Here is a 25,037-nt window from a genome sequence, read left to right as displayed (position 1 = left end):
AGAGACAAGGAGGCTTTTGCATAGAATAAGCTTTTTTTTTTTTTTCAGTTTTACTTCCTCCCCCTTCCCCCAATTGTTAGCAGCTTGATGTTAGCAGCAGGGGAAGGGTCGGGTGGGCGGTCCTCAGAGCTCATTCCTCCACTCGGGCTCCACTTGCAGGGGCAGGCCCCCTTCACCCTCCCGCGCCTGGCAGTCGTGACTTTTGGGTCCTACAAAGAGAGAAGGCCAGCTCTGTTAGTAACTTACATCCTCCCTCAGCACTGTCCCCCAACCAAGCCCACCCTGGCCCAGCCATACCTGAGGTAGAGGGGCTGAGTTTGCTCAGACCCTGGAGTAAGTTCTGCCCCTGCTGCAGGTCCAGTTTGGCAGGGAAGGGGCACCCGGTATACCCCCCGTTTTCTTTACAGAACTCTAGGAATCTGTGGGGTACAGGGACATCCACACACACAGCTTCACAAGGCTGCTGAGTACCAGCAGAGGCTGGAGGCCCAGCCTTGGTCCTGCACACAGGGCCTGTGCTTTGGGGCAAGTTACTTAACCTTGGCAAATGGGGATATTGTTAAGATAAACAGATTGGGGCTTCCCTGGTGGCGCAGTGGTTGAGAGTCCGCCTGCCGATGCAGGGGACACGGGTTCGTGCCTCGGTCCGAGAGGATCCCACGTGCCGCGGAGCGGCTGGGCCCGTGAGCCATGGCCGCTGAGCCTGCGCATCCGGAGCCTGTGCTCCGCAACGGGAGAGGCCACAGCAGTGAGAGGCCCGCATACCGCCAAAAAAAAAAAAAAAAAAAAAAAAAAGATAAACAGATTGGAGAGGCCTGCATACCGCAAAAAAAAAAAAAAGATAAACAGATTGGAAGATTAACTGAGCCCCAAGGGTGCTTCATAAAACTACAGCTGTCCTAGGCTGGGGGCTGTGGCCACCAGGAGGGATTGCGGGTGGGATGCTCACACTTTCCAGTCGGGGTCGTGGCCCAGCAGGAGCGGGTTGCCCACCACGATGAGCAAAGCCTTGGCACGGGTCACAGCCACGTTGAACCTCTGATAAGAAGAAGTGCTGGGGTCACAGCAGGGAAGAGCCCTCAGGAAGGAGGAGTCCCTGCCACCCCCCAGCCCCCGAACCTTGGGGTTCTTGAGGAAACCCAGGTTAAAGTCCAGATCCAGCTGCACAAAGCTCTGGCTGCTCCGCACGGTGGAGATGAGGATGACGCTGCGCTCCTGGCCTTGAAACTCTTCCACGGAGCCCACCTAGAGGGGAGGGATGGCCTTGAAACTCTTCCACGGAGCCCACCTAGAGGGGAGGGAGGCAGTGGGGGACCCAGGGACCAGCCCCGCCTCGCCTCAGTGAGACTGAGGGCAATTGTCACCGTGGAGTGAGCCAGTGTCCTGCTGGGCAGGAAAGAGGACAGGACAGTGCCATGGAAGCTGAAACCTGAAGGCCGAATCCAGTTAAAGGGATGGGGGCTCGAAAGGGTTCTACGCAAAGAAAACAGGACTGCAAAGAACAATAACTCAGCAGCGATTTTCAAACTTTCCTGAAGATAATCACTCAGTACTTGTTAAAAATATGTAACCTTAGGGGCTTCCCTGGTGGCGCAGTGGTTGAGAGTCCGCCTGCCGATGCAGGGGACACGGGTTCGTGCCCCGGTCCGGAAGGATCCCACATGCCGCGGAGCGGCTGGGCCCGTGAGCCATGGCCGCTGAGCCTGTGCGTCCGGAGCCTGTGCTCCGCAACGGGAGAGGCCACAGCAGTGAGAGGCCCGCGTAACGCAAAAAAAAAAAAAAAAAAAAAAAAAGTAACCTTAGGCCCAAACCCAGACCTCCAGAATCAGAACTTCCATGGGAGAGGCCTCTAACTCTCAAAGCCCTGGGTGTCAACCCTGGCTGCACGGGAGAGATCACCTGAGGAGCCCATAAAAAAACCTGATGCCCTGGCTCTGCCCTCAGATAGCCGTGTTAATTGGTTGGGTGGAGCCCTGGCGCTGGCAGCACTAAAAGCTCTCCAGGTGATTCTTATCTGAGAAAGAACTGAGCTGCCGACTGACTCAGAGGGTGGGAGAGGTGAGTGGGGACATCATCACATGACAGGTCAGGCAGGCTGGGGAGTCTGGACTTTCTTCTTAGGGCAGAGACCTTAAACCAGCCTGATCATAAGAATCACGTGAGGTGCTTGCTAAACATGCGGGCTTCCCGGTCCCATCCCAGACCTACAAGTTGGGATCTCCAGGAGTGAGAGGCATGGGGAAAGCCCAAGTTTGTCTCAGGCAGCGAGGGTGCGGCAGGGACTTGGGCTGGCCTGCAGCAGTGGGGCAGGGACCCGAGGAGGTGTCTGGAAGTGGGGAAGAGACGGGGACAGAAGTCAGGGAGGGAATGTGAGACAGTGGCGAGGGTCACCTTCAAGTCCTTGATGTCATCCAGTCCCCGAAGCTCCTTGTCAAGTTTGGTGATGCAGTAACGAATTTTTTCCACCTGGAAGATGGGGACAGGTGCCTTTCTCTCATGCCATTACACCCGTGCAAGAGGGTGCCAGGCAGGAGGCCAGGGAGCAGGGGGGCAAAGAGGGAGATGCAGCTGACCTCTGCGCTCTTTTGAGATATGGGGCCAGCGGAGGCCTGAGCCGGACCCTCTGCCTAGTGGTCTGGCTAAGGAGGTACCATCTGGGGGGACCCAGCCCTGATGGGAACTGAGGACCTGACCTGCTTCCGGTATGGAGAGATGACGCCCACGCTTCGGGGGCTCAGACGGGCTTTGCCCTTCTTGGAGGAGGGGGCCAGGAGCTGCTTCAGGTAGGAAGTCACCGTGGCAGCCTCTTCGGGGTTGAAGAAGGATGGGCTGTTGCCTTCACGCTCATCCTTGCCCATTACGCCGTGAAAGATGATGGGAAAGTCCTGGACACGGAGCAGGGGAAACCCTCAGCTGGACCTCCCTGCCTCCCTTCCCTCCCACCCTCAAACCCTTCTAGGGAGTGGGGGATCCCAGGCCTAGGTGACAAAGGGAGGGGCTCATGGCTTCCACTCAGAGCCTCCTGCTACCCAGCACCCTCAGTAAGAGGGAGGCGGGGGTACAGGGGTAGGAGCCTGAGCCCCAGCCCCGCTCAGCCTCACCTGTCGAGGCAGACCTTCCCAGCGGCAGAAGCGCTCTCGGTCCACAACGTCCGCACAGGCCTGCAGCTCCCCTTCATAATACAGCTGGTTAGGAATGTCCAGGATGGTGGGGTGAGACCTGGGAGGCAGGAGGAAGGAAGAGCAAGACCAGGGGGCGGATTAGTTCTGCCCCGCCCTCAAGGACCTCCGCTCCACCTGCTTGGAGCTCACACACACTATCCTCCTGTCTTCCTGCCCACTGCATAGCAGACTCATTCAGCTACAGTTTTTGCTGCTGGGCACTGTTAACCACAGAAAGCAGAACCAAATGTGGCTCCTGAGAACATCCAATCCACAGATTTCACAGACCAGTCAAATTTAAATGAAAACACCAAGAAATCAGGGGCCCATTCTCAAGTTTCAATTTTGTCAAGGAAGGACAATACAAAAGCAAGAATCACCTACTATCGCCATTATTGGATGAGATAATGTGCTAAATCCAAAAATATCAGCGGTACTAACACAACAGCTAACATTTATTGAATTCCTAGTGGACTCATCTAAGGAACTAAAGATGTAGGAACTCATCTGAGCATTTTAGATATACGAACTCACTGACTAAAGGAAGCATAGCTCTTTAACTCGAATAACCATTAGGTTTATGAAAAAATACATTGTCCCTGTTTTTCTCATTTCTCCTTGGACGCCTAGAAACTTCACCTGGGACCAGCGTCAGATATATTCCGGTGTCTAGGAACCACTGACCATCCCCTGAGGTACAGATAAGCAACTGGAGGAGCAGGGACGGGACTGGGGAGAAGAACTCCCACCTTCCAGCTGATAGTCTTTTTGCATCACGCAGCCTCTGAGGACGGTGGGATGGAGCCGCCAGCTGCGCTTGCAGAGGGTGTGAAGGCAGGGGATGACACAGAGGGCGCGGGATACCTGTAGTTGCGTAGCAGCTTGGTTATGAACTGGGGGTTATAGCCATCAGGGCCCTTCTTGTACAGGGCATTGTAGGTGAGCAGCCGCTCCAGCAGAGAGTACCCCAGCCCATGCTTCTGGGTCAGTGGGCAGCGCAGCACAGGCCCCAGCTGCCGAGGGTCTCCTGCCAGCACCAGCTGCCCTCCTGGATTGTCTGCTTCCTTGACTTCCATCAGCCCTGGGAGATGGGTAGCGTGAGAAAGGTGTGTGGTGGGACCTCCCCGATGCCATGTGGGGTGACACACTCGCAGCCCCCCCGTCCCCGAGCCCCTCACCTGCTATGGCCACCAGGCTCTCCGGCTCCATGGAGTGGCCAGCCTCATCGATGAAGATGTGTGTGAAGTGATCGATGGGAAACTGGGCCGAGACCAACCTGGGAGGTGTCAGGCCAGGCAGGGGTCACATCCAGGCACGTGACTACCGAACCTGAATGCTCCCCCAAGCTGGCCCTCCCCCCAACTCCCCAGGCACCATTCTTCCCCATTTCCCCAGCCCACTACCTCTTAACACACAATTTAAGAGATGCACACACACACACTTCCCACCTGCTGGCAGTGATGAGCGTGGTAATTAACACGCGATATTCCTGCAGCTTCTTCTTGGAAGGAAACACGTAATCCCCCTTCTTTGCATCCCAGTTACAGCAGGGCTGAGGGTCGTGCAGGGAGGGGAGTCAGCTTGCCTCCACCTCCATTCTCACCCTCGCTCTGGGTCTGGGCACCCCCCCTCAGGCAATTTTATTTACCTCTCTCACTTTACACACAAGGAAACTGAAGCCCAGAGAGTAGTCCTGACCCACCCAAGGTCATACAGCGAGTATCAGAATCCAGGTCTCCTAGTTTCCTGGCCCCAGCGTCTACCCAGAGCAGCACCCGCCACCCCTTGGTCCCCCGCCTTCCCCAAGTACCTTGATGTCCTCAGGCACCATGCGGATATCCCTGCTGGGAGCCAGGAGGCGGTAGATGGAGCTGGGCAGGTGGACCCGGAGGCGTTGACAGAGGAGGTCGGCCCCCGAGTTGGACGGAGCACAGGCCAGGATGTGGGCTTTGGGCAAGTGCTTCACCACCTGGGGTGGGGATGAGCACAGTGTGGGAAGCAGCTTCTGGTCTCCAGGGGGAGGGGAGAGGGAGAAACATGCCTGTGACTCAGGGTGGCGCAGTGTGGCATCTGCCTCCCATTGCTGAGGGAGGGAGTGACTCAAGGGGCAAGTTCAGATCGGCAGCCCCCTGCTAGTCCAGCAGCCCTTTAACGCTAGAAAACTGCTGCTGTAATTATACAAGGCTACGGTGATTGAGACGTGCAGTACCCAAGCTGCACGCCGTGCTCGACAGCCACGCTGGCCCTGGAGGCCAGTTCGGGGGCGTGCGTTCAGAGAGCCGGAAGGAACCAGAAGGAACCAGAACCTGGGGACAACTGCTTTGTCCCGGAAGTGGTGGTGGGGGGGAGTCAGAGTGTAGGCCACAGGCCTACGCTCAAGCCCCACCTGCTTGATGGCTTCCACTAAGGTGACAGTCTTGCCAGTGCCTGGAGGCCCAAAGATGATGTACGGGGCGGGGCGGGTGGTACCCATAACAATGTGCTTCATGGCCTGCAGCTGCTCCGGGTTGGATTCCAGACTCCGGTCGTACAGCCTAGCGGAGGGGCCACAAACACGATATTGTCCGCGTCCAGGAGGCCTCCCTGACCTCGTTCCCTACACCCACACTCCAAGTGGCCCCAGAGCCCTTGCCCACAGTCTCACTTGAGCTTCACATCTGAGGGCAGCAGCGGGACCCCACGAGAGGCCACAGGGAAAAGCAGGGGCCACAGCGGCCAGCGCCCCGTCAGCTCCAAGGCACGGTGCTGCACCCGCAGGGGCTGGCGGTTGAAGGTGAAGTTCACCTTGAAGGTCAGCCCATCCACAAAGCGGCTCAGGAGGCTTTGGGAAGGGGGAGAGAGAGGGGGAAGAATTCCAATTGGGGGGGTGGGCAATAAAAGGCCAGGACTCTCTCCATGTACTCCAACTCCACTCCCTTTCCCAGACCTCCAAGCAATCCTCCAGGAGAGGAAGATGGTGAGGCATCTCAGGGTCCCCCTGCCCTGTCTCTGGGGTCCCACTCACTCTGAGGAGAAACACCCTCCTCCCTTGGCCTCCGGGACACCTGCAGACCTTCCTGCAGCTCAGGGCTCCCCCAACACCTACCCTGTGGAAAAACTCAGCTTGACCCGGTCCAGTTCCACCTTGTGCACAAAGCCCTTGTAGGTGATGGGGTCCTCCTGGTGTGTCTCAGAGGACAAAAGGGCAAAGAGGTGGTCACCCCGCAGCACTGAGGGGCGGCTCTCGGCCACCCCGGGAACCTGTGGGGCACGAACAGCAGCAAGCTTCTAACCCGGAGATGGCCAGTGGAGGGCCCACTCCAGACCCCAACTGAGACACAAGTTCTGAGGATCTACCCTCTACCCCAGGTTCAGGGAGCTTTGCCTCCTTCCTCTTCTGCCAGACGGGGCAAGAGTCAGGGGAGATGAAGAAGGGACAAGTCTGCCCGTGGTGCTCAGAGATGCTGAGCCCAGGAATCCTGGAAACCCTCCAGGGCATGATTTCAAGACTTGGAGGCCAGCTTCCCAGCAAGTCCGGTTGCCCTCTTGGCCAGCTCTGCTCCTATTCTGCCTTTAAAATCTTGTTCAAAACTCAGTTCCTGTAGGAAACTTTCCCTGATCATCCTCACCTGCCGTCCCTTCTCACTGAGTGCCTTTCTCGGCACAAGTGTGCAGGAATCCATTCTCGTGTGCAATTCCGGGCTTAGATGTACACATTCAACATCTGAGAGCTGGAGAGGGCTCTAAGAATTATCTAGTCCAGCTCCATGCTTTTCAGGTGAGGGAACTAAGGCCCAGAGATAGCAAAAGACTTGCCCAAGGTCATGCAGCCAGTGGTAGCAAAGTCTAGACTAAAACCCCAATCCTCCCTATTGCCTTGCTCTGACACCTCTTTTGGGGCCCAGATGCCTACTCGGCAACTTGCTGAGCCCTCTGGACAGGGAAAACTTCATCTTCCTTTTGTTCTTCCCACAGCCTGTGGGTTGGCTAACTTGAGTCCATCCTCCCTGCTACTGATCCAACCCCTGACCTCCAGCGTGAGCAGCCCGGGATTCTGGTCTACGGGGTCCCAGGTCATAGGCACCGACTCCAGGTCATAGTGCCGGATGTCATGCTCCATCTGCAGCTCCTCCAGGTGCAGCAGCAGCCGGAGCTTCACCTCGTAGTTCCTCCACTTCAGGGGTGTCTCCAGCTGGGCCCTGGCAGTGATGGGTGGGGGGGTTGGAGGGAGGGGGCGGGAACGGGATGGGTCAGGCAACCCCCATGTCCGGGAGCATCCACCCTCTCCCTCTGCAGCTCTGGGACTATGAAGACATCAGGAATCAGGGAAGACTAGAAGGGCAGAGAAGCAGATGGGGATCCGAGGCCTCCAAGAAGGGAGCCCCTGCCCCCCAAGCTCAGACCTGACTCGCATTTGCACTGTGGATCCTGGAGCCTGGAACATCCTTTCTCCAAGATCCTCCTATTACTCACACCGTCACCTCATTCAAATGTCATTCTCTGCTCAAATGTCACCTCCTCAAAGAGGCCAGGACTAGCTGCCCTCTGCAAAATAGCACAGCCCACCCCTTACCCTGCTTTAGCTCTTTAGTTAACTCTTCATAGCACTCATCACTACATGAAATAAGATGACAGATGCTCACTTGCCCCACCTGGGATGTCAGGGCCATCATGCGAGTGATTCACCTTGAATGGTGCCTGGCACATGGTGTGTGCTCAGTAAGGGGATAAATGAACTGAGCACAGGAGGCTGAGGACAGAGGCAAGAAGCCAGTGGAAAAGAAACATATAAAGCAGCACAAGGGGTGCAGGGGGGTGGTACTTACTTGATCTCAGCAATCTCCTTTGGGGCAGTGAAGATACTTGTTCCCTGAAGAAGGATGGGGAGCAGCTGCCGGAGGCGGGGGGGTGGGTAGTATGTTCCCAGGGCCATACTTAACTCCAGGTCATAGCTCTTAGCACTGCAGGAGGGAGAGAAGAAAAGCTATTACAAACACAGAGACCCTTCACCTTCAGAGTCTCCGAGAAGGCCCATCCCTGGAGGAAGCACAGGGCTCTGCTTCAACACTATTGCTGAAGGGGGTCGGCAGCCTTTGCCCTAGGAGACAGGACTCACTGTCTCATGAGGCTGCTCACGCCAAGGTTGGACCATCCTCATTTTTGGAAGGCATGATACTTGGAAGCATTAAAAAAAAAATATATATATATATATAGGGAATTTCCTAGTGGTCCAGTGGTTAGGACTCTGTGCGTCCACTGCAGGGGGCCTGGGTTCAATCCCTGGTCAGGGAACTAGGATCCCACAAGCTGCGTGGTGTGGCAAAAAAAAAAAAAAAAAAATATATATATATATATGTATATACACACACGTATATATGCATATAGATATGTATATAAACAATACATGTTCATCAGAGAAAAAAAATCAGAAAACAGGTAATAAATAAATGAGTAAATAAACAACATTCTCACCATCCAGGGATAACCAATGTTAACCTTTTGGTATGCAGCCTTCCAGACATTTTTCTTTGTCAAATTGTATCATACACACATATTTTTACTTATGTACTTACTTACTTACTCACTTAACTTTTTGGCCCTGCTGCGCAGCACGCAGAATCTTAGTTCCCTGACCAGGGATCGAACCCACGCCCCCTGCAGTGGAAGCTTGAAGCCCTAACCACTGGACTACCAGGGAATTCCCCTACACACACTTTTTTTTTTTTTTTGTAGTACGCAGGCCTCTCACTGTTGTGGCCTCTCCCATTGCGGAGCACAGGCTCCGGACACGCAGGCTCGGCGGCCATGGCTCACGGGCCCAGCCGCTCCGCGGCATGTGGGATCTTCCCGGACCGGGGCACGAACCCGTGTCCCCTGCATCGGCAGGCGGACTCCCAACCACTGCGCCACTAGGGAAGCCCCATTGCACACATATTTTTAACAGAAAGAGCACAATGGTCTTACGGTTTGCTCAGTATTTTGTGAACACCTGGACATGTCAAAAAGCTGTTTACACGTATATGATTCCATTCATATAAAATGTCCAGAAGAGGGAAATCTACACAAAGTAGATGAGTGGCTGGTTAGGGCTCGGGGGTGGGGATGGGGAGCAAAAGGGGTGATAACTAAAGGGTACGGGCTCCTTTTGGGGGTGATGAAATGTTCTAAAATGGATTGTGGTGATGGTTGCACATATCTGTGAATATACTAAAAAAAGCACAGAATTGTACACTTTAAATAGGTGAATCGTATGGTATATGAACTGTTTCAATAAAGTTGTTAAAAAAGAGAGAGAGACAGAGAAAGAGAGAGAGAGACACATGTCCACCTTGGCTGACTGATAATCCATCATATAGTCAAAAATACTTGAAATTTTTTCACACTGTCCTCACATCTGCTTTTCTTCCTAGACAGAAAAGGTCTCTGAGGTCTGCAGGAGTTAAGAACTCACAGTTAGGAAAGGGGGCTCTGTGTTCTTCCCAAGGGCCCACACTGTGGTGTTGGGACACCCCCAGCCAGGACTGGGTTGGAGGGAGGACTTACCGGTCGGGTCTCTCTCCTTCCTCTATCCGGTTGGTCACCACAGGGTTTCTCGTGATCTGGGTGCGCTTGAAGGGAGTCGTGGGCTTCAGTTGTGCTGCCAGGGGGCTGTGGGCCACGACGGCCAAGAAGCGGGCAATGTAGAAAGTACCAGCTCCTTCTGAGCCTGGCTCCCCAGGTCCTAGCAGCTCCCAGAGCACGGTGGCTGGGAAGTAGCCCACAAAGCTGGTCTTACAGTGGACATGGAGCTCATAGCATTCACCTGGGAGAGGATGGCTGAGTGAGTCGGGGTGGGGAAGGAACCCTCCCACCAGCACCCCAACACTGACATTCCCCCCCAGAGCCCCATCCCAAGGTAGGGGACCACGGGCCAGCAACAGCACGTTCCTGAAGCATCAGACCTTCCTAGGGCAGGACTCTGTCCACCAGAGACTCTTTCCTTTCGGAACCCACTCACCAGGGCCCAGTGGGCAGGGCAGCTCCCGGTCTCCATTGCAGAAGGCAAACTGGGGGGTCCGGCAGAACGGGAAGAGGTGGGTGAGGGTGACAGGCTGGGTTCCTCCATTCCGAAGCCTCAGGGTCAGCACCTCCTTGCGGTTCAAATCCAGGCGGATAAGGAGCTGCCCATCTCGGGCTTCATGGGGCCCCTGGACCTCCACGTCCACCCCATGTTTCCCGTGAAGATACTCAGTCCTGGGGAGAGTGGGAGTCAAGAGCACGGCTGGGGCCCGAGCAGCCAAGCCTGGGGGTTGCCCTCGGAGAAAGTTACAGGCTTGGGGAGGCTGGCCAAGAGCCAGCTGTGCTCAGGAAACCCATCCCCTCCCCCAGGCCAATTAGCTCCTTTCCTGCCCTTCCTCCAGTCCTTGTAGGATGGAGCCTTACCCCAAGCGGAGGCAACTGCCTCTCTCCCCAGCCAGACACGCCCCCCACCCCGTCACACACCTGTCATAAAAGATCGTGGCCAGCAGCGACTTGTGGTGTTTGCTGATCTCCGACCCCGGCTTCATTCTCCTCTTTTCTGGGAACCACACGTCGGCCCAACGGTCGAGCCCGAAGAACCTGACCCGGGTCTTGGTGACGTAGGCCAGGTTGGCAATCTTCATTCCATACAGCATGGAGGAGAAGCCAGGGGCGGGGGTCCCAAAGCTGCCGGGAGCAGAGGAGACTGGGGAGTGAGGGACGGGGGCAGCAAGCTGGGGAGGGCATCTGAGGGCCGCTCTGTGCGGGACAGGACGGGGCTGGGAATGGCAGGAATTTTTAATGTTTTCAGGGAAGGCAATGGGACCCCCTCAAGACAAAATATGGTTGTTTTAAACAGCAGGCGGTGGACGGTGCACTTCTAAGGAGAACCGCCCAACGATGGGCTATTGAATTGGAGGACTAAGGGAAAAGAGAGAGAAAGGAAGATTTGTGGTGGGGGGCAGGGGGAATTTGGGACAGAAAAGATACAAACACTGAAGCGGAAAGAGCTAAAGCTGAGGGTGAAGCCGAAGAAGCTGATTCAGGGGGGTGGATTCGGGGTCCAGCCCGCTGGTGAGGAGTGAGAGAGGGGCAGGGAGTACAGATGTCCAGGGTGTGTGGGCAAGGTGGCTGATCAGACAGCAGTTTCCCCCTGGAGTCATAGGGTGCAGGTGGAACCCAAGCAGGAGGGAAAGGATCCTTCTCCAGAGATCAAATAGCTTGTTTGGGCCTAGAGAAGGTGAAGACAGGGAAAACTGGTCAGAAGGACAACAACCTCGAGGTTCAGCGCCTGGAATTCAGTTTAGTCAGCTCAACAAACACTTACGGAGACCTGTTATGTGCCAGACACTGTGCTAGATGCTGGGGCTTCAAAGAGGCCTCGAGGAGCACAGACGGAACACATTCGTTCCAGCCCGCTGCCGGGAGCTCAGCGGGGTGGGGCTCAGCCCTGGCGGGCTTCCCCAAGAAACGGCGTCAGAACTGAGTCCTGAAGGCTGAATGGGTGTCATTCAGGTGCAGGGGGAGCACAGAGTGTGAGCCCAGGAGCGGGCGTCTACCGAGAACACGTGCTGAGAGGCTGTGGGGACCGCCCACTCTGCCACTAGCTGAGCCATCTCGGTTACCTCGCAGAGCCTCACTTTGCTCCTCTATAAAATGGGGATAATGGCAGACTCATCTCCCGGGGTGGCTGTGAGGATTACATGAGAGAAGGACACTGTGGTGTCCACTTAGCCCAGTGCTTGGCACATTAAGATCTCAGTAAGGTGCGCTCTGATTAGTATCACACCCCGTCTGGTTGTACTAGAGTGAAGAGTGCAAGGAAGGGATTGGCTGGAGGCAGCAGAGGCGGGCAGGGACCAGGTCTTGCATAGTTTTGCATGCCAAGCCACGAAGCCTGCACTTGACCCTGAAGGCCAGAAGCTCTCCTCCTTTACTGGCACCCAAGAGCCAGAGGACATCCCCACGTGCGACACACTTCATGGACACATTCAAGATCTGGACAGCTGACCACCCACCCTCCATGCTTTGTAGGGAATGAAAGGAAATCCTAGCTCATAGGAACCATGGTAATGCCTATTTAACTATTAAGGCTCAATCAACATGGTCACTCACTAGCATATATAAGATCATTTATGGTTACGGACATTTCCCTGGTGGCCCCTGCCTATAACTCTGCCCCTCTCCCTCCCGCCAAGCAAGTGAGTGATACCATTCAGAAAACTTTGAATCGGCTCTGATTTGCCTTAAAGAGATAATAAATCATTTGAAAACACAATAGAAAATGCTCAGGAAATGTTAGCTACTATTATTAGTATCCTATTAGTAGCAATAGTAGTACTAATAGTAGCAGTAGTAGGAAGAGTAGCAACTTACTTTCAGCCTGCACCAGAGGCTACACTGTGGTTACAGAACCACCCCGTTGGTGGGTTTTAAGCAGGGGAGTGGCAAGATCATATTTGCATTTCAGATCACTCAGGCATCAGGATTGGAGGATGGATTTGCTGGAGGCAAGACTGTAGGCAGGGAGACCAGTTAGAAGAAGGCCATTGCAATCGTCCAATTAAAAGATGACAAGGGCCCAAACAAGGCAGTGGTGAGGATAGAAGAGGGGACAGATCTGATATTGAGAATATAAAATTAGCAGAATTTGGCTTTGGACAGGAGAGGGAATGGAGGCTGGGAAGAGGGAAGGAGTCGAGGACAACACCCAAACCAATGGCTTGGCTTCAGGAACTATTCCTGAGATAGGAGGTAAAAACAAGAGGAGGAGGAGGTTGGAAGGGCTGACCACAACATTTGGGTGTGGACATGGTCAGTCTGAGATCCCCGTGGTCCGGAGGCAGCTAGCTCCATGAATCAGAAGCTGAGAACTCAGGCCAAAGTCAAAGCAGAGCTTAATATTAGGGAGACGTCAGGTAGTAGTTACAACCAGAGAGTGTGAGTAGTCTGAGAACACCTGAGGCCAGCATAACCCAGGGAGGAAGAGAAAACAGCAGGTACCACTAAGAGAGGGAGGAGAATCAGGTATCAGGCTCAAACGCTGCTGAGGGGTCCAGGCAAAGGGACTGAAATCAGGGCGTCATCAGAAACTTTCCCCCCGGGGCCCCCTGGTCAGTGAGTCACTAAATTCCACGGATCAGGCACACACTCAAATGCCGACAGATGCCAGACTCCACAGGTATCTTATACCTGCAGCCGTCTCAGGCACCTGTACAGTCCCATTTTTGTGTAGTCCTACACATGTCCTTCTTACACTAATATACTATAATCTACTACAAGAAAAATGCAGGTGCTCTCAAATGCCCTGGAGCTCTCAGCTTAGTGCTGGGGAGGAAACGGAACCCTGAGGGGACTGGACAAACCCAGGAGCACAAGTCCTGTCTAAAGCGGGGAACTGCTACTCATCTCCAGACAGACGTTGCCAGCAGGGAATGCAGGCCCAAGATGGCCAGATCTGGCTTTTAAGAGAAGTCCAAAGCACAGTTTTAAGGTGAAATCTCCTATGTTTGGAAGCTTCTGCATGGACACATGGGCAGGAGGAACTCAACTTTACAAGTTTTGCAACTTCTACTATAGGTGCTACCACCTAAGTAACTTTCAAATTATACCTCACATTATTACTACTACCCAAATTCACTTGGTCTAAGGTGACAGGCATAAAAAATTTAAAAAAATATATATTTTTTTAAATCACAAACTTAGTACATACTAGTTGAGAAAAGCACCAGTTCTTTTACACATCTAGTCACCTAGATTTCTAGGGGAAAAAAAGATGAACAATAGAAAAACTGAATATTCAACTTAAAGAGCAAACTCCAATGACCCAGAAGTATGAAAAGATGCTCTAAAAGTAGAGAAATGCAAACTACAGTAAAAACGAGGTATCATTTTATTTCCATTAGACTGATAAAAAAGGAAAATAGGCACAACACGTGTTGCTATGTGGAAAAGAAAACTCACAGACACTGCTGGTAGAAAAGTGAAGTATTACAACCTTTTGGAAAACAATCTGGCAATATCTCCTAACATCTGATATACATGTATCCTTTAATTCATGAGAATGTATCCCATGGAAAAGAAAAGTACCAACATATAAGAACATACGTGCAAGGATGCTTACTGTAGAGTCATTCTCAGTGGCCAAGAATTGAAAACGAAACAAATGCCCATAAATAGGGAGATAGCTGAATAAGTTGTAAACATCCACACTACAGAATATTACACAACCATTAAAAAGAATGCAGCACACCCATTCAAATAACTAAAATTTAAAAGGCTGTCAACAACAAATGCTGACAAGGATACAAAAACACCAGAACACTTGTGCGTTGTTGGCTGGAATATAACATGGTACAATCACTTTAGAAAAAGGTCTGATAGTTTCTTGTAAAACCAAACATATAACGTAATGTTCTGATTTTTAATGAAAAGAATATATAACTATATTATGCATGGAATAAAAATTCATTAAGAAAGTAACGCGACTATAACATCTAGTGTAGACCTAGCACTGATATTTATCCAATAAGTACTTGCTGGGAGAATGGGTAAAAGAAGTACCAAATAATTCCAGACTGTTATTTTATAGATGAAATAGGTAACAACGCAAACATTGAACCTCTGGCTGCCACACAGCACTGCTGTGCAATGGCTTGGAATGTTAAGTGTCAGGTTATATATATTGTCCAAACTTGGACAGCCTAACCCCAGGCAAGGTCAAACCAGAAGACCAGTCCAGAAGACTTTGCTGCCACCACCAAAAGAGGTTAAGCAACTTGCCCAAGATTAAAAAAAAAAAAAGTAAACATCATCTATCCTACGACTCAACAATTCCACCCCTAGGTATATCCCAGGAGAAATGAAAATATATGTCCACAAAATGACTTGTACAAGAATGTGCATAGCAGTTTTATTCAAAATAGCCCCAAACTGAAAACACTGTCCTTCAAACTATGATTTACACACACACACACACACACACACACACACACACACACACACACACACAATTTGTGGCTGCACCGTGCAGCATGTTGGATCTTAGTTCCCCGACCAGGAATCAAACCCGGGCCCCCTGCATTGAAAGCATGGAGTCTTAACCACTGGAACGCCAGGGAAGTCCCTATGATTTATATTCGGTGGTAAAAAGCAATTACTGATACAACATGGGAGAATCTCAAACACATTATGCTGAGTGAAAGATGCCTTACACAAAAGAGTACATACTACATACTATCTGATTCCATTACATAAAGTTCTAGAACAGGTACTATCTCAGAAAAAAAAAAAAAAAAGATCAGAGCAGTGGTTGCCTCTGGGTGGGTAAGGGTGAGGACTAAATAGGAGAGGAGATGAGGGAACTTTCTGGGGTGACGTCATATATCTTGATAGGGGGTTGCACACAGGTATATGGATTTGTTAAAACTCACAACAATACATTTGAAATTTGTCTATTTCACTGTCAGTAAATTTTACTTAAAAAAAAAATCGTAAACATGGGAATTCTCTGGTGGTCCAGTCGTTAGGATTCCATGCTTTCACTGCCAAGGGCGTGGGTTCAATCCCTGGTTGGGGAACTAAGATTCCAAAAGCTGTGAGGTACAGCCAAAAAAAAAAAGGAAAAAAAAATGTATATCATAAACAAATTTTGAACTGTTATAGTTAATAATGATCATGGTGACGTGTTTAGGGGTGAATTGTACTGATGTCTGTAACTTACTTTGAAATGCATCAAAAAATTAATATAGCTAGATGGGGAATTCCCTGGTGGTTCAGTGGTTAAGGCTCCCACTTCCACTGCAGGGGCACGGGTTCATCCCTGGTCAAGGAACTAAGATCCCCGTATGCCGGGGATATATCTACCTATCTATCTATATGGATGGATAGATCGATGGGCAGGCATGTGTCAAATGCAAATTAAGAAGTCCAGGTGAGGTGAAACTGAGCAGGATCCTGTGGCACAAAAGTCTTTCTGTGCCCCTTGTTTCTTGTTTGTAGAAATAAGTTTCATTCAGCCTCCTTTACCTTCCCAGAGTTCCAAAAGGCAGATTCAAACAGTTGCTAATCAGGGAAGGAGGGAATGCAGAAACAAGGGGGTTGAAGTCAAGAAACAATAGTGCAGCCTTGGGGCAGGGTCCTGGCTCCACCTCAAGGAATATACATAACAATACCTTGGAGTTCTGTAGGAACTTAGGCCACCACCCAGGTGGATGACCGTAACTTCACGCTGAGCACAAGATTCCTGGAGCACTGCCCTGTTACCTCACCACCAACCAAACAGAAGAAAGTCACACACCGAGAAGCTCTCATCCCAGATTTTGCCTATTAAAACTTCTCCCTGAAAACATCGGGGAGCTGCACAAGCCACCTGTTTTCCTTGCTTGGCCCTGTAGTAAACCTTTCCCTGCTCCAGACTCTGACGGTTCGGTTTGTTTGGCCTCACTGTGAGTGGGGCACACCAACTTGTGTTCAGTAACAAGGGTATATGATTGTTCACTGTCAAATTATTTCAACTTTTCTTTATGTTTGAAATTTCTCACAACAAAATGTTGGCCAAAAAAACCAACAATACATTAGAAGAATATACCAGACAATTAGGAGTCATTTCCACGATGTATTGATGAATAAGAAAATCAGGATATGGAAAATGTGTTTAACATGATTTTTTAAAAATAAAACAATAACAAACAAACAAACCCTGATTGATATGAGTTACCTGAGTGTGGAGCAGAATGTGGAAATGGGGGTGGGATGCTGATATAAGAGGGGTCCACGACAAAAAGGATTACATCATCATGATCCCATGTCGGTAAACTTACATAGGTGTGATGTAACTAGAGTCGGGCCTGCCTTATCCAGGGGTTCTGTATCTGAGGATTTAACCAAGCACAGACCAAAAATATTCGGACAAAGAAGTTTCCAGAAAGTTGGAAAAAGCAAAAATTGAATTTGTTGGGCTTCCCTGGTGGCGCAGTGCTTGAGAGTCCGCCTGCCGATGCAGGGGACACGGGTTCGTGACCCGGTCCGGGAAGATCCCACGTGCCACAGAGCGGCTGGGCCCGTGAGCCATGGCCGCTGAACCTGCGCGTCCAGAGCCTGTGCTCCGCGGCGGGAGAGGCCACAATAGTGAGAGGCTCGCGTACCCGGGAAAAAAAAAAAAAAATTGAATTTGTTGTGCACCAGAAACTAATTACATAGCAGTTACATTGTATTTACAGCTATTTACCTAACATTTACATTGTATTCGGTATTATAAGCAATCTAGAGGTGATTAAAGTAACCCGGAAGAATATGCTGCAGAGGTTATATGCAAATACCAGACTATTTTATGTCAGAGACTATATAGCACCCTCAAATTTTGGAATCGGCAGGGCGGGGGGGGGGGGGGGGGGGGAGGTGCGTGCGTGCGTGCGTGTGTGCGTGTGTGTGTGTGTGTGTGTGTGTGTGGAGGGGGCGTGGTTCTGGAACCAATCCCTTTTGAATATCAAGGGATGACAGTATGCATGCATAAAGAGATGTCAAAGAGTGGTTACCAAAAGTATTAAAAAAATATTTAAACAGGACGAATACCAAGCATAAAACATTAAGGGCTCCCACTCCCTCACTCCCAACTACCTGCTTAACTGTTCGATATATGTATTTTCCAGGCCCTTTTCTATGAATTAAAAAAAATACATTTTTAATTACACATATTTTTTGTGTGCTACCCATACTATTCTACAACAGACTTCTTTCACCACCATGGACAGCCTTCCATAACAACATTTTACCAAGCCACCTCTTTTGAACGGTTGCAAAGGATAGCACAGTATGAATGCATTGTGGTGTGCTTAACTATTTGTTCAGTGATAGGCTGCCTACAATTTTTGGCTATTTCAAACGTTACAATAACCATCCTTCTGGGTCAAAGAGAATAATGAACCTTTACTTTGATAAGTTTTGCCAAACTGTCCTCCAAAACAAGTTGTACAAACTTACATTCTCACTAATAAGAATTTGAGAGAACCCTTTCCCAGACCCTAACATCAGAAATCTTCAATCCTTTAAATTTTTGACAATCTGATAAGGAAAAGAATGGTATCTTGCTTAAATCTGCATTTCCCTGATCATTAATATAATCAAGTATCTTTCCTTCTATTTATTAGTCATTTATATTTCTTCTGTGAACTGCTTGATGATCTTATCATTTTGCCAAGCCCTATGAACTGTTCCTCCTGCTTCTGACTTCACAGCTCCTCTCCTGGTCCATCCCCTAAGAGTCTGCAGGAGTTTTCAACAAACACAAACCAGATAACGTCTCCCGACTAAGTCTAACCCTTTAATATGGCCCATTTGGGTGCACCACAATTAACAATGACACATCAACACAATAACATCATCAACAATAGAAAACATTTATTGAACACTTACTTTGTGCTGTTCTAAGTAGCTACTTGCGTTAGCTCATTTACTCCTCACAACAACCCTTTGAGGTAGCAACTATTATCCCATTTTACAGAAGAAACCGAAGAAGAGGTCCACCCCACATCCATTCTAGATGGCACCTCAGCCATTCCCAGCTATTGTACTGCTGCAACTCCTTCCAGACTTTTCTGCCACCGTTGGACATCCTTGGTCTGTAAAGCCCTGCCCCCCGTTGTTTGTTGGGTGAAAAATGACTAATCGTTTAGACCCAGTTCAGGAAAGCCTACTAGCCCGAGGAATGGTATTTCAGAATATCAGATTGTTACCGGTAGAACGGCCATTCCTCAGTTCTTGTCCTCTTGAGGGAAAGAATTCAATCGAGAGACAGAGAAGTTTCAAGCAGCAGCAGTTTTTAGGTGAAGCAAAAGAACCCTCAAGAAGGGAGGAGAGCGGGCTGTCTGGGAGCCAGAAGCAGCCCTGCAGTGAGCATAGGGTTGGTTTTTAGAGTGGTGAAAAGTCCCTCCCTGTGTCCTGCGTCATTTGATTGACAAGTTGATTGACAGCTTTAGCTTATGTAACTTTTCTCCTTATGCATAAACTGCCACGCCCCACCCACAGGGGGGTGGAGGTGGGGCAAAAATCGCAAAGCTGATTTATTATAAATACAGCATAACGAACCCTGGGTTACTCTGAGTCATTGCTTAGGTCTTGGTGCGCCTGCGATAATCGGTGATGGCAGTTTGCAAAGTCCATTGGGTTTTTGATACCTTGCTTGATCATGAAACTCGCTGGAAACTTAGCGGTCCTTAACCAAAAAAGGGAGGATCTCTGGGTGTGTTCTCGTCACCAGTGTCCAGGTGGGGGAGGGAAAGATGACCCTGTCCAGGATGGGGCAGGACCACTCATGTCTGACTAGCTACCTAACAAGATTTGGAAGCGATCTTAAGGGGACATATAGTTCTGGGATTTACAAACTGTGGGTTGCAACTCTCATTTGTGGGCCAAGACCAGGACTTGCAAAACTGGAGTAAAATAGAGTAAAAAATATCAGAGGGCAGCGAGTGAAGCTAAGTACTGTTTCAAGGACACTAACTGTTGTGTGAAAGCTGTGTATACCAGACCCCAAAGTAAAATGTATTTTTTACTGTGGACAGAGGTCCAGAATGATCTTTCTAAAAACCCTGATTCTGTCGGTCTCCTACTTTGAAAATTTTTGTGCTTTCCTGTTTCTGTTAAGATTAAAAACAAAACAAAACAAAGAAAAACCCACAACGCCTCCCCACGGCCCACAAGGTCCTGCCCAGTTCAGCCCCTGCCTTGTCCCCTGTTCTTGAGAGTTCACCCGCAGCCTTTTAAGGTGCTACTCTCTCAGTCTGGACTGCCCTCCCCTTGCTTTACATCTGTTAACTCCATTTATCATTCGAGATTCTGCTCAAACATCACTTTCTCCCAGAAACCTCTGGTTCCTAGACTAGGTCAGGTCTCCACGTTATATGCTCTCAAGCATCCTAGACTTTTTCTCACAAGCACTTATCACAACAGAAATTAAAAAGTATTTGGTTTTAATTGCCTCTATCTTCCTTAGTTAGGTCCCTTCTGTGTATCTACAGCAATTCACACAGTTTTGCTTTGCTCATAGGAGGCATTCAGCCAATATTTGTTGAATAAAAGAACGTGTCTCTTGCCCAAGGCAAGAATCATCTCTAAGAAACTTTTCACGATGCCAGTACTTATTCCATAACGGACTCCTAACCAGCAGTGTTAATGATAGCTACCACTTCCAAAGCCCATGCACTCTGTTACCCAGGGGAAATGCTTTACCTGTGATATTTTGGCTTCACACAACCCTGAGAGAAAGGCAGTATTTTAAACACTTAACAGTTAGGGAAATTTGGTCAAAATCAAATGCAACTAGTAAGTGGCAGAGTCAGGATTTGAACTCCAGCTATCAAAACACGATACTAGCTCCTGTAGTACTGAATGACATGTTTGTCTACACATCTGTCACTCCCTACTAGACTACACTCTAGAGGCAGGAACCAAGGTCCAAGCAAACAGTAGAGTCCCCATTAAATATATTTGCTAAATGAATAAAGACAGATGGGAAAAGTTAAGAGTTGGGAGCAGGGCACTTCATAACATCATAAAATAACCTAGTTGGAAGGGACCTATCCCTCCCAGGGGAGGAAGCGCCCCAGAATTCCTGATACCAGGTGACTTGCTATACGTCCCCTACAGCCTTTTCTCGTATAGATCAGCTCTACCTACTAACTCAATTAGATTCTGGAAGCTTCTGTTGAGCATCTACCACATACAAGGCTCTATGCTGGGGACTGAGGGAAGGCGCCAACATGACGAAAGGCCTGTTCCTGCCTTCAGAGGCTCTACAGTCTGGTGGGGAGACAGTCACATACTAGCTCTAACACAAGGCAGGGTGTCATCTGGCTATAACCAAGAGTGAAGTATAAGCTATGAGAGCCCAGAGGAAGAAGCAATGAATTCCCATTGGGTGGATGAGGGTTGACGTCATAGCATAAGAAAGTTCGCTCTAATCAGAACAGAAATCTCTTCCACCCGGTGGAGGGTGAGACGGCCTTTTTTATTGGCCACGTCACTCGGTTTGTTCAGTTTGCGGGGATCTCAGTTCCCCGACCAGGGACTAAACCAAGACCGGGCAGTGAAAGCCCAGAATCCTAACCACTAGGCCACCAGGAAACTCCCCCAGGGGGCCATGTTGAGTGAACCCAGTTCTGCCTTCTGGAGTGACACCAAAGTATAATCCTTTCCCCCAGGACAGTCTTTAAAATATTCAGGGATAACTACCTTGTCCTCTCCAATTTTTCTCAAGGCAAACGTTTCTCCCTTTCTTTGACTGGGTTTCACAAAAGAATGAATCAACATGTTAGTCTTTCCTCCTCCTCCAAGTACTAAGATATCTAGCCTTCAAGGCCAAGGCCGAGGTCAATGCCACCTTCTCCATCGAATTCCCTAATAATTTCATGGGAGTGGTATCTTACTTGCCTAAAAACAAGTACATACTAAAAAATGACTTTTGAAATCCTTTAAATTCACCCATAATGTACAGTAAATGTGGTTTTCTATATGCCTGTTTGCGGTTATCTGACATAGCCTGTTTTCCCCCAGTATTGGAAGATATTGTGTAACTTTGATTTAGAGATGACAAAGACTCTCTCCTTGACTAAACTTTAGTCAGGCCCCTCTGAACCCTCTTCTGCACTAGGCCTCAACTTTGCCCCGCTCCCAGCCCCTTACTGTCTCCTCTTAGTGATTTTCCATCCATGACCCCCTCACTCTGCTCTTGGTTATAAATTCCCAACTGTCTTTGCTGTATTGAGAGTTGAGCTAGATCTCTCTCCCCATTGCAATACCCCTACTGCAACAGAATCAATTAGTCTTCCTCACCATTTAAACAAGTATCAGAATAATAATCTCTTTAACAGAGCCAAAAGAAGTCATAGACTTTTGTTCAGAGACACGTTGTACTTATTTTTTTGGACATAGGTGAATTCATGGATGTGAAGTGTTGATGATGTGACTCCATGGTAATTGTTCTTTCTTTACTTTCCTCCAGAATTTTTCTTATTATCTCTATTATAATCGTCATGCTATTTTACCATTTATTATAGTAGACTGTATGCGTATCATAGCCTCTTCTGCTCCCCTGGGATTGTGTACTTTTCTTTATATTCCCCACAGTGCCCAGCACAGTGTGAGGACAAAAAACAGATCATCATCTTTGCTCCTTCTTCAGATGTTGCTCAAGCTTGTTAATGTCCCTCTTAAAACGTGACACTCATTACTGAAAACGATATTCCAGAAATGATCTGGTCAATCTGGAGAATCACTTACCTCCTGCCCATCACACCAAACCACACTTCTATTAACACAGTCTAACACTTCTTTGGCTCTTTTAACAGCCATATCCGCCTTTTGGTGTGAGAAAACCCATGGTCTTTTTCAAGAGGACTGTTAGTAAGCCTAAATTCCCATCACCCAGTATTTATTTCTGTAAGTCTTTACATTTATCCCTTTAAAATTGTTCCTTGGTCTTCGGCCCAAGACTGCAGCCTGTTGATAGAGGAATTTTGAAGCACAATTCTGTGGTTTGAGAAAGAGAAGTCGCTTTGATTTTCACTTGGATGGGAACAGGCAAGGGGGACCAAACAGCCTTTAGCCACAGGATGAGAAGGGGCCTCCAGGAGACTGGCCCCAGCCCGGGTCTCCATGGAGAAGCCACAGGTGCTAATGGAGGTTTGGTACGTATGCAGTTTGTGCCCTTTTCTTCTTCCCCGAGCTCCCTGAGACTCTCCCTGCTACACGGCGTCTCTTCAGCTCTCTGGGATAGTGAACCACCGAGGAAGCAGCCCCTCGACGAGGGGGCGGGGGTCCCCGTAAAGCTTGCGCTAGCGGGGATAGCCACCAGCAGGCAGCTCGCTCCCCGCGCTTCCGCAAAGCATGGGCCCTCTCCCGAGCTCCCCTCCCCCACGCCGAGAGATGCCCCCCCCCGCCAACCCGCTCCCGCGGGCGGCGCGTGGGCGCAGCACCCGGCTCCCAGGACTGGTCCCGCGCCGCCGGGGGAGCGGGATGACGGTGAGACTCTCCACAGGGACTCGACGCAGGGGCCCGGCCCGGGCAGAGCGGGCGGGCTGCGGGCGGCGCTGGCGGCGCGGGCGGGGCGTGGGCACTGAGCGGGAGGGGGGACTGCGCGGCCCCGGGACCGGCCGGAGCCACTGGGGGAGCTGCGTCCCTCCGCGCCCCGGGGCGGGAAGGGTGGCCCCGCCGCCGGGGTCGTGGCGGCAAGCTGGGCCCGCGATTTGGGACCGGGGAGTGGGCCGGCCCGTACCTGGTCTTGAAGTCCTGGTTATAAATGGTCCGCAACCGCTCGCGATCTGTCTCCCTGTCCAGTCCCCGATCGACCAGGAAATTCTCGAATCTCTGGCCCGTCTCCCGAAGCTGCCGGCAGCTGAACTTACTGGGCATCGCGGCGGCGACTGCGGCCCAGGCAGGAGGGTTCGTAGAAATGAAACTGAAAGTCGCCGCCGCGGCGGGAAGTTGGCGGCCCTAGGATGAGGGTGCAGCAGGGGAGAAACCCCCTAACTCTGACCCCTGATCCTGCAGGCTCCCTTCTCCCCCCACCAGGCTTCCCTCCTCCGTTTTTTTCCTACCTGAGCCTTCCCTTCGGTCTCTTCGTCCTATCCCCTCCCCCTCTTCCCATTAACTCTTTCCTAAGGAGTCTGACCCCTCCCTCAGGGCCCTCCCCTTACCCCAAGCTCCCTCCCCTGGCTTCCAGCCAGAATCCGAACGTGGCTATCGCCTGGGGCCCCCTGAGCCGTCCGGGAGGACTTCCTAGCCTCAGCTTGGGCTACTCCCACCTCCCAGGCCCACCTCCCAGGACTTCGGGACTTATTGAAAAGCAGGGGAGCAAAGGGCAGGGACTGGGACCTGGGTCGGCTGCAGCTGGACTGGGGCGGCTCGTCCAACACCTCCCCCAGACAGCCTGGGACACAGGCAAGTACGGAAGCGAGCGGTACGCCTCCCTCCCTCCCCCATTTTCCCTTCTCGGGGTTTCAGACGCTTGGAGGAAGGCGTAAGAGCCAAGAAGTTTGGGGGGAAAGAACCAAGTGTCTATGATAAAGGTGAGTACGCGTGGGAGGGAGGGACAAGGGGCTCCGCTGGGACGAAGAGTCATTACTTTTCTCTGTCACGTAGGCTTCGTTATGTGGAGAGGCTTAAGCCACATATTTGGGCACTTAATTGCACTCCAGTCTGTATTACTCTTTAATTGTTACTAGTATTTAGCTAAGGGTTGCCCTAGTCGTCAAAATATTAGCTTCTTGAGAGCAAGAGACTGTTATGTTAGGCAATAAATGCTTAATAGCTACAGCATCAGTACCAGGAAGAGAAGTAAAAAGAAGTTTCAGAAGACGGACTGTTAAGACAAACTAAAGGGGGTAGGGCTACAAGAACAAACCTAAAACAAGCCTCAGCATCTATTTATCTTCTGAATAACAAAAACACATACACTAGGATGGAGCAAAGATAATAAAAGTTACAGTAAAAAAATCTTTAAACAAAAATACCAGAGTTCCAAATATATCCAAGGTGGTGCTGTTCTCCGAAGTAATTCCCTGTAGGAAGCCACACGCTCTGTCTAACCTAGTGTGAAGAATGCCCAGAACCCAGATCATGCTCCAGGTGGGCTACCCCTGTACCTTTTCCCAGGCCAACAACCAACTGAAGCCAAGAAAAACAGGCTTTAGCAACAGGAAATTCAGTGTCAGTGGGAACCAAAGCTACAGGGAGGGGGGAAAACAGAACAGGGGAAAATCTTGTCTTAGAAATTGCTTATTCAAAGTAGGGGGAAATACTAGGAATGTAGCCAAAGACTTTATCTTTTTTCTCCCCCAATTATCTGGTGAGGCCTGAGTATTAAAGAGAGTGAACTCCTCAGAACTGCATTGTTACTTACCA

The 25,037-nt window shown here is 50.3% G+C and overlaps 1 protein-coding gene across 1 annotated transcript; it reads right to left on the bottom strand.

Moving 5' to 3' along the window:
* Nucleotides 1-123: 123 nt before the first annotated feature.
* Nucleotides 124-23,546, bottom strand: MOV10 (Mov10 RNA helicase). Its single transcript, XM_065881841.1, has 20 exons — nt 23,410-23,546; nt 10,623-10,826; nt 10,138-10,373; nt 9,684-9,942; nt 7,967-8,101; nt 7,171-7,339; nt 6,247-6,401; nt 5,806-5,982; nt 5,548-5,695; nt 4,972-5,130; nt 4,610-4,713; nt 4,340-4,437; nt 4,026-4,242; nt 3,102-3,219; nt 2,694-2,885; nt 2,392-2,466; nt 1,120-1,245; nt 950-1,038; nt 298-419; nt 124-209 (listed from the first exon to the last, which is right to left on the bottom strand). Exons 1-20 carry the CDS (start codon nt 23,544-23,546, stop codon nt 124-126), a joined length of 3,006 nt encoding a protein of 1,001 aa, XP_065737913.1.
* Between the last annotated feature and the right edge of the window lie 1,491 nt (nt 23,547-25,037).

The sequence above is a fragment of the Phocoena phocoena genome, chromosome 1 (assembly GCF_963924675.1).
Source record: "Phocoena phocoena chromosome 1, mPhoPho1.1, whole genome shotgun sequence".
NCBI classification, from domain to species: Eukaryota; Metazoa; Chordata; class Mammalia; order Artiodactyla; family Phocoenidae; genus Phocoena; species Phocoena phocoena.
Note: the sequence above shows the minus strand (reverse complement) of the source record. Positions and strands in the feature narration are given on the sequence as shown.

Bases quoted from the DNA above. Each gene is read 5' to 3' on its own strand.
- MOV10 (XM_065881841.1), bottom strand. From the start codon at position 23,546: ATGCCCAGTAAGTTCAGCTGCCGGCAGCTTCGGGAGACGGGCCAGAGA. The intron at 10,827-23,409 runs GTACGGGCCGGC...TGCTCCCGGCAG, and splicing joins AACCAGGACTTCAAGACCAG to CTTTGGGACCCCCGCCCCTG. The intron at 2,886-3,101 runs GTGAGGCTGAGC...CTCCGTGTCCAG, and splicing joins GGGAAGGTCTGCCTCGACAG to GACTTTCCCATCATCTTTCA.